The sequence below is a fragment of the Narcine bancroftii genome, chromosome 11, assembly GCF_036971445.1.
Source record: "Narcine bancroftii isolate sNarBan1 chromosome 11, sNarBan1.hap1, whole genome shotgun sequence".
Lineage (NCBI taxonomy): Eukaryota > Metazoa > Chordata > Chondrichthyes > Torpediniformes > Narcinidae > Narcine > Narcine bancroftii.
The window spans coordinates 17,608,504-17,618,014 of NC_091479.1; the positions used below are offsets into that span (position 1 = coordinate 17,608,504).

Sequence of the window (9,511 nt, forward strand, 5' to 3'; positions counted from 1 at the left end):
AAATTAGCAATAAAGGAAGATACAACCAAAAGAAGAGAATTGGCGGATAAAAAAATAAAATATGAAACATTACAAACATATAAGGTGGAGAAGAATATAATGAAGACAAAACAGAAATATTATGAACTAGGGGAAAAAACACACAAAATCCTAGCATGGCAGCTTAAGACAGAGCAAACTAAGAAAATGGTATTGGCAACAAGGAAAAAAGACAAACAAATTACATATAATCCAAAAGAAATTAAGGAAAACTTCAGAGAATTCTATGAACAATTATACCGAACCGAAAACGAAGGGAAAGAAGGGAAAATAGATGAATTTTTGACTAAAATTGAACTACCAAAACTACAAATAGAGGAACAAAATAAATTAACAGAACCATTTGGAACAGTAGAAATACAAGAGATAATAAAAAATTTACCAAATAATAAGACACCAGGAGAGGATGGACTCCCAATAGAATTCTACAAAACATTTAAAGACCTAATAATACCGCCCCTCCTGGATGTAATCAACCAGATTGATGAGACACAAAACTTACCAGATTCATGTAAAACAGCAATAATTACAGTGATACTAAAACAAGGGAAAGATCCACTCTCACCAGCGTCATATAGACCAATATCTTTGCTAAACACAGATTATAAGATAATAGCTAAACTATTAGCGAACAGATTAGCAGAACAGGTACCGAAAATGGTAAATTTAGACCAAACTGGATTTATCAAAAAAAGACGCACAACAGACAATATTTGTAAATTTATTAACTTAATTCATGCAGTAGAAGGAAATAAAGCACCGGCAGTAGCAGTTGCTTTAGACGCAGAGAAGGCCTTCGACAGAGTAGAATGGAATTACTTGTTCAAAGTATTGCAAAAATTCAGTTTACCGGAGAAGTATATTAATTGGATTAAAGCATTATATAAGGGACCGTTAGCGAAAGTGACAGTAAATGGACATGTATCAAAGCAATTTAACTTAAGCAGGTCAACGCGGCAGGGATGCCCACTATCACCATTATTGTTTGCGCTAGCTATAGAACCACTAGCAGAATCGATAAGAAGAGATAATAATATAAAAGGAATAAAAATAAAAGACAGGGAATATAAAATCAGTCTGTTTGCGGATGATGTGATAGTGTACTTAACAGAACCAGAACTATCAATAAAAGAACTATATAAGAAATTGAAGGAATATGGAGAAGTGTCGGGATACAAGATAAACGTAAATAAAAGTGAAGCAATGCCTATGAATAACGCGGATTTCTCAAAATTTAAGGAGGAATCCCCATTCAGATGGCAAACGCAGGCAATAAGATACCTAGGTGTGCAAATAAACAAAAATCTAGGCCAATTATATAAACTCAATTACAATCCACTAATGAAAAAATTACAGGACGATTTAGAGCATTGGAAAGAGCTACCACTAACACTGATAGGAAGGATAAACTGTATTAAAATGAACATTTTTCCAAGGATACTATACTTATTTCAGGCATTGCCAATACAACTGACAGAAAAATTCTTCAAAGAGTTAAAGAAAATAATAAGGAGATTTTTATGGAGAGGGGGGAAACCGAGGATAGCACTAGACAAATTAACAGAATGGTATAAACAAGGAGGCTTACAATTGCCAAACTTCAAAAATTATTATAGAGCCGCACAATTAAGGTACCTATCAGATTTTTATCAAACAAGGGAAAAACCAGACTGGACGAGACTAGAATTAGATAAAATAGGGGAAAAGATACCTGAACACATATTATATAAATGGGACGAAAAATTGGTACAACATAGAACTTCTCCAGTATTACACCATCTCCTCAATATATGGAAGAAGATTCATGTAGAAAGAAATAAAATAAATTACCAAATACCAAAACTAATATTGACGCAAAATAAGCTACTCCCTTTTACAATAGACAACCTTGCCTTTAGAAAATGGGAAAAAAAAGGGATTAAAAGAATAGAAAATTGTTTTTCAGGAAGTAGATTCTTATCCTTTGAACAAATGAGAGACAAGTACAATATAACGGGAGATACAGCGCTGGCATATTACCAACTGAGATCCTACTTGAAAGATAAATTAGGAAGCAACTTGAGTTTACCAGAGGGAAGTAACCTTGAATATGTGATTACAGATACAATGTTAATCAAAAGATTTATAAAAAATATGTATATTAAACTGCAAGAAAAGGAAAATGAGGAAACAAATGGTAAAACTAAACAAAAATGGGAACAAGATTTAAATATAAAGATAAAAAAGGAAACATGGGAGAAGTTATGCTCTGGAACGATGAGAAATACAATAAATACGAGGCTGCGTATGATACAATATAATTGGTTACACAGACTATACATTACACCGCAAAAGTTAAATAAATGGGACCCAACAGTATCTGATAGATGTTTTCGATGTAAAAAAGAAAGGGGAACAACAATTCATGCAATCTGGACATGTGAGAGAGTAGAAAAATTTTGGGATGATCTCAATCAGATATTAAATAAAATAACAGAAAACAATATACCAAAGAATCCAGAGATCTTTCTCCTAAGTAACATAAAAAATAAAGAATTTGGAATTGACTTGGAGGATGCACAAAAAAGATTTGTTAAGATAGCCCTAGCTGTAGCAAAAAAATGTATTATGTCAACCTGGAAATTGGAAGATAATTTGAAAATACAACAATGGTATATAGAAATGAATAAATGTATTCCATTAGAAAAAATAACATATAGTTTAAGAAATAATATTGAAATATTCGAACAAGTATGGGAGCCTTACATTAAATACAATAGCGAAAACCTACCGGGAACAAACATTACCTAAGTTGATGGAAGGAGAAGAGAAGAAAAAAATGGACTCAGTAGAATTTCTGGTGTATTTTTGTTGAATGACAACATTGTCTAACTGAATTAATGCAACCTAGATTGTATAACTAAAATGGATGAGAGGGGGGAGGGATGGGGGGGTGGCTTGGGAGGAGGGAGGGGGGAGGGAGAAAAAGTCACTGTAAATGTGTGGAAAAGAAAAAGTGTATATCATGGCTATTGTGATTTATGGTGTGAAAAATAAAAAATTTTAAAAAAAACCAAAAAAAAAAACCAGCTCTTCATGCTGGGCGACGCCATTGCTGTTTCACTCAACAGCTGGTACAAGCATAGCACAACCAAGGCTCACCACTGAATATTTCCTCCCATGTTCACCAAAGGTTTACGTGTTACTTCAGAAAACATTTACATTTACAATTTTAAATGTACTTTTTACCTATTTTATTCTTATTAATTTTAATTTTTAAAATGTATTTTCCTCAATTTTGAGATTGAGGTTGCCATTTGTTTGAATTCCAGATACCAGGGGTTTTACTGTACTTTCTACCTAAATAAAGCTTCATGCAAATTAAGTGAAACTGCTTGAAATTTCAAGAAGTAAAACACGAAACTCGGCAGACCCAGTGGTTCAAGTAAAAACACGACGCTGGAGAAACTCAGCAGGTCAAACCGCGTACTTTATGTAGCAAAGATAAAGCCACATAACCAAAGTTTAGGGCCCTAACCCTAACCCAAAATGTAGACAGGCACCCGAACAAAATCCTGGGGTAGGGGTGAGGAGCAGGGGGAGGAACACAGTCCCACAGGCAGGAGGTGTGCTTTATGTAGCAAAGGTGCGTAATTAGCGTTTTGGGCTTAACCCCTTCATCGAGGTATGACAAAATGTACCTTTATATAAGGTATTGTTTGACCTACTGAGTGTCTCCAGACCCTCAAAGAATGCCAGGGTCGGTGCCATGGGGGGCACTCGCAGGCCATTTCCTCTGTCCAAATGAGTTATTGTGCCCCCCCCCCCTCCCCACCCACCTGCAGCACCAGCGTCACCAAGGGGTTGCGGATTGCAGCGGGTGATGCCCTCAGAGGGGTGTCACCAAAATGAATTACGTGGTTTAAGAGCATGCGTTTGTCTGAAATGCAGGAGTGGGGGGGGGGGGGGGGGGGGGAATGTGACGGTGGGGCAAACGGAGGAGGTCCATGGCAGGTAAGGCACCCGCTGATTGGGTTCTAGAACAGCAGTTTGTGCTCTCCTCCTCGGTCACCCTAATGCCCCCTGATTCAATCTCTTCTGATGCCGACTGTGATTAATGCCTTTCTCAGGGAGGGAGTTTTCTGAGAACTCTTTTTCTTGCAGCAACCCCTGGCGATAAGGGTGACTATTCAGTACCAATGCTTCAAGAAAAAGCTAAAGCAGGAGGAAACACTGGATGTCAACCTGGGGCTCCCCCTGGTGGCACGGCTGGAGCTGTACAGAACAATGCCAACCACGGAAGCCGCAAGAGATGTCACCAGTAGCAGTAAAGGGCGTGATGCGGCATCCCCCGGCACCGTCACCGCAGATGCAAGCTGTGCCTGCAGGACAGGAATTCGGAGACCTCCAAATCAGCAAGGAGTCAACGATTCAGCGCACCATCAAAGATTGAATGAACCAGAGGAAAATGATGAAGGCGAAATAGCAAAGTGGAGTTGATAGCACAATCTCCTTACACTGAACTAATGGAGCAGATCGTAGGCATATAATGAATATTAAATATATAGGTAGTTATGCACATGTATTAAACTTTGGTCAGACACTTGCTCTACTGCACGTTGGGTTGCCGGCCAACCCCTTGTCGGTTCCAGGGATCTGCAGTTGCTGCTCGAAGGATTCAATGCAAACTTTTAAGGCAGTGAAATTTAATTTAGTTGCCAGCTATTTGCAATTGGTTCTAGTCATATTAACTAGATTGATGTTCACGTCAGCCCATTCACTACGGACCATAAGATTAGGCCATTCAGCCCATCAAGTCTGCTCTTTAATTCAAATCATGGCTGATGTATTCTCCCTGACAACCCCATTCTCCTGCCTTCTCATCATAACCTTCGATATCCTTACTAATCAACCTCCTTTTAAATCTTTCCAACGATTTGACCTCCGCTACTGTCCGTGGCAATGAATTCCACAGATTCACCACTGATTGCAGAAATTTCTGCTCTTCCAAAGGGACGTCCTTTTATTCTGAGGCTAGGCCCTCTGGTCCTAGACACTCGCATGGCTGGACACCACTCCACATGCACACTCTCTACCCCTTTCAATATTTGGCATGATTCGACGAGATACCCCTATCATCCTTCTAAACTCCAGCAAATGCAGGCCCAGAGCCATCAAATGCTCATTATATTGTTAACCCTCTCATCCCTGGAATCAATCTCATAAACCTCTTCAGGACCCTCTCCAACAGCAGCATGTATTTCATGGGAAAGGGGGACCACAACTGCTCCAAATGTTGCCTGATCTTGTCAAGTCTCAACATTGCATCCTCTTCCTTTATAAGTTTATTTTTTCTACATCAATTTAGACCTTCAGCACGGTAACAAGCCTTCTCGGCCCATGAGACCGTGCCGCCCAACTTACACCCAATTGACCTACAACCACTGGTGTTTTGAACGTCGGGAGGAAAACGGAGCCCCTGGGGAAGCCCCACACAGACGGGGGAGAATGAACAAACTCCTTACAGACAGAGCGGGATTCAAACCCCAGTCCCGATCGCTGGCGCTCTAACAGAGTTGAGCTAATCAGTACGCCACCTCTATATTCTAGTCCACTTGAAATGAATGCTCACATTGTAGTGTTATCTCAATGGACCTCCTCTGATGGCAACAAAATCCAGACCAACTCCATCAAAATCTTCTAGAATAAAAAAATCTCTCTCGCACGATTTACCAATTCACCTTCTTGAATACTGCCAGTTGAATCTTGCTGTTGCACTTCTAGACACTAGGATATTGCCTCATTTTATTAAGATAATGGCATCTAGCCAGGCTGCAATGCTGGAGAATCAATTTCTCACTATCTCTTCTACTAATTCTGATCTGTTATGGTTGCATGCTTAGCTCACTCTCCTCTTTCCCAGTCTGCCTAACAGGTGAATGGCTGAGACGTGAAGACACACCAATTCCCCATAGGCACTCCCGAGTGCATAAAGCTTTGTACCAAGAGTTCCAAAATTGAAAATAGTGAGCAAGTTGATCAGTGGCTGGACATTGATATCACGTAAATTGTTCGACTGCACTTGATCCGTTGCGGTGCCATTTATGTTCGCTGACGTAGAAAGCTGTTCCTCGTTCAAGAGAGGAGGGAGCTAAACTGCCCTCGTGAGCCTCGATATCAGTTCATTGGCAAAGAGAAATAGTCTGAGCTTGATGTAGTAACATAAAATGAAAGTAAAGTTTCAGATGTCACATGAGGAATCCTGCTAATGGGGAGAATTATGATTTTCGTGCAAGGGAAGAATTGCTGCAAAATCAAAATGATTTCTCAACATTTAATGGCATATCCCATTATACTAGATTTCTGGCTTTATGCCAAGTTATAAAATTGGTGAGAATAATATCAAACAATTTAATATTATATGTAATATCAGATTTAAAATTAAGTCCTAAAATGTCGATTGGTTCCAGGGATTGATCTACCGGCAGCTACGAAGATTTTATTGGTTAAACGCTAATACATTCTTGAGTGTTTATGGAAACGCTCTTTAGATTTTAATGAGAATGTCTTTATTTTTATTTTATTTTCTGATAATGGCTAAAGTTCTCAAATCTTGACCTCTAGAAAGGTTGGATAACCATGTTTGATTATTGATTCTTTTCTACTTTGTATGTAATTGGAACTGTTTGTCTCGGAGTATGCGACAACGCAAAGAAAAATGGGACAAAGCATTACTGAAAACATTCTTTTGCTTTTTGTCATATGGTTGATGGAGGTGGATCAGAGAGTCATAAGGAAAGCACTTGATTTCTGTGCACGAGGATGAAAGAATTGACCGTACATTAAATTGAGACATTCAGCATGGTAACAGGCCCTTCGGGCCCCGAGCCAGTGCTGCCCAAGCATACCAATTGACCCACAACCCCTGTTCATTTTCGGAGGGTGGGACATTCGGAGGAAGCGCATGCATATACGGAGAGAACATGCAAACTCCATTCCGACAGCACCAGATTCGAACCAAGATCGCTTGTGCTGTAATAACATTGTGCTCCACCAGTGGTTTTCAAACTTTTTCTTTCCACTCACATACCATGCCAGAGGTGCTCTGTGATTAGTAAGAGATTACTTTGGGTGATATGTGAGTGGAAAGAAAAAAGTTTGAAAACCACTGTGCTAAATGCAATATTAAATTCCACATTGTAATCCATTCTTGAGTAAGTCATCCACCTTCTATCACCTATTTTATACTAAAGATTGGCTAAAGTCTGACCCCGGTCAATTGAGAAGAGTTAGACTGACTATTAGAAGGTGAATGAGATAAATCAATGGGTGGTGGTTATCTGGAACAGACTGCCTGGGTGGTTGGTCATGGCAGATACTCTCACAACATTTAAGAAGTACTAGGATGAGTACCTAAATCATTTGTGCATGGAAGGGGTTGAACTGTGGGGGCTGTGTAGCTGATGATGGGCATGGACGTTGTAGGCCACAGGCCTCTTTGCTCTGTGACTCTATGACAAACACAAACCACTTGGTGGAAAGTTAATGTGATTACATTAGACATGTTAATGAAAGCAATGTGGAATGCAGGCCAAACGTTGTTCTATTGGTTTCCCGCCAGAAGAGTTAGTCAAGGGTGATTCCCATGATTTCAACCAACAGTTTCATTGCTATTCTGATCTATAACAATTGTGAATGACCTTATTTCATCTTATTAACTCATTGGTGCCCACTCTTGAGTCCAAATAATGTCATAAAGTCAAATGACAATGTTTTTTTTAAATAACTCCATGAATTGCAAAGAACCCTCCTTAAAGTGATCCTCCCTGTTTGTAATCCCCTGTTTAACTCTTGGGCTTCTCCTACTTCCTTCACACCATCAATAGTGGCCATTACCTTGAGCTGCCCAGGCCTGAATTTTCTCCCCAAGTTTCTCCTCCTTTCAATATGCTCAAAAACCTACCTCTGTGACCAAGCCAATGGATATCTAATACTAACTTTTTACAGCTTGGTGTTTTCTGTCTAGTGTCGCAGCGATATTTTGCTTCTTTGGAAATGGAATTTAACTACAAGTGGTTACATGAATTCAGAAATGTTGTTATGGTTTTCAGTTAAAAACACATATACTGTGAAATAAAAACTATCTCGAGGAGTCAGCTGAGAGTTTGATGCACACTCGGCTCTCGGTCAGTGGGTTTTGGATTCAAGTTTGACAAGCGCAAAATCTAGGCTGATGCTCCAGTCTGGGTGGAAGCATTGTCTTCAAAATATTGAATGGAATTTACATTTTTGAAGATTGGAATAATTATCTCCCGGCCAACATTAATCCTTTAAACTGTATCACTAAAGAACCAAATCTAACCATACATGGAAGATTAGTAACTTCAAATTGGCTGCTCTATTTCCAATATTACAACAATGGCCACACTCAGAAATACTTCAGAGGTGCCTTACTGTTTTAGAGTCCAGTGGTCCTCAACCTTCTCTCCACTCACATACCACCTTAGGTAATCCCTTATCTATGCCTCTCAGAATCTTCTAGACCTCTATCAAGTGTCCTCTCATTCTTCTTCACTCCAAAGAGAAAAGTCCCAGCTCTGCTAACCTTGCCTCATAAGACATATTTTCCAATTCAGGTAACATCTTGGTAAATCTCCTCTGCACCCTGCCCAAGGTCTCCACATCCTTCCGATAATGAGGTGACCAGAACTGAACACAATCGTTTTAAGTGTGGTCTCACCAGAGATTTGTAGATTTGCAAGTCATCTTTCACGCCTAGATCGTCTGCAGAATGGCTTCCGTTACCCACTCTGCAATGGAGCCAGCTTCTCCTACGCCAATGGTACTTTGTGATTTGTAACGGGATTACTTAAGGTGGTATGCACGTGTTGGTGGGGGGGGGGGTGGGAGGTTGAGAGCCAATGGTTTTGATTGATCAGTCAAAAGTGGGGACTTAGATAGGGTGGCACAGGGCTTGGAATGGTCCGCCAGGAGCTAATGTCCGATGGAGAAGGAGGTGCTTTGGAAGAACTATATTGCACAAACACAATATGGAAGAATACCAGAAAAAAACTAACTCATTTAGTCAATGTCTTGTGTTTGATATTAAAGTTTACATTGATAGGTATATATGTAACATGTTTTACATGAAGTTGTATTACTTTAAGTGTAGAGTTATTTAATTACCTGAAGGGTAGAGTTGGGGATATTTTAAATTTTGTTATAGTAACATTAAAAGGCACCATTTGGAAAGCTGGTTTACGTTTTATAATTATTCTGTGAAGTAGATTCTTCTGAACAAATTCAATTCAATCTACGCCCAACACATTGGGGAAGGCTGATTAGGAGCTGTGCCCAATTGGGGTGCTTTCCTGTTCAACCGTTTACATTGGATTGAAGTGGCCTGCGCCTCTCAAGGAAATAAGGCCAGTGGCAATGACAGTTGCCCCTCATCTTTACACCAGAGAATATAGTACATTACAGCACTGTAAAG

General features: G+C 39.6%; 1 protein-coding gene across 2 annotated transcripts in view; it reads left to right on the forward strand.

The window, feature by feature from the left end:
- The window catches only part of malt3 (MALT paracaspase 3), a 135,453-nt gene extending 126,183 nt beyond the window's left edge, over positions 1-9,270 (forward strand). For both annotated transcript variants that reach the window (XM_069902737.1, XM_069902738.1), the window contains one exon: positions 4,183-9,270. In XM_069902737.1, the coding sequence (XP_069758838.1) occupies positions 4,183-4,518 (336 nt within the window). In that variant the 3' untranslated portion in view covers positions 4,519-9,270. The remainder of the gene's footprint in view (positions 1-4,182) is intronic.
- Positions 9,271-9,511: the final 241 nt, after the last annotated feature.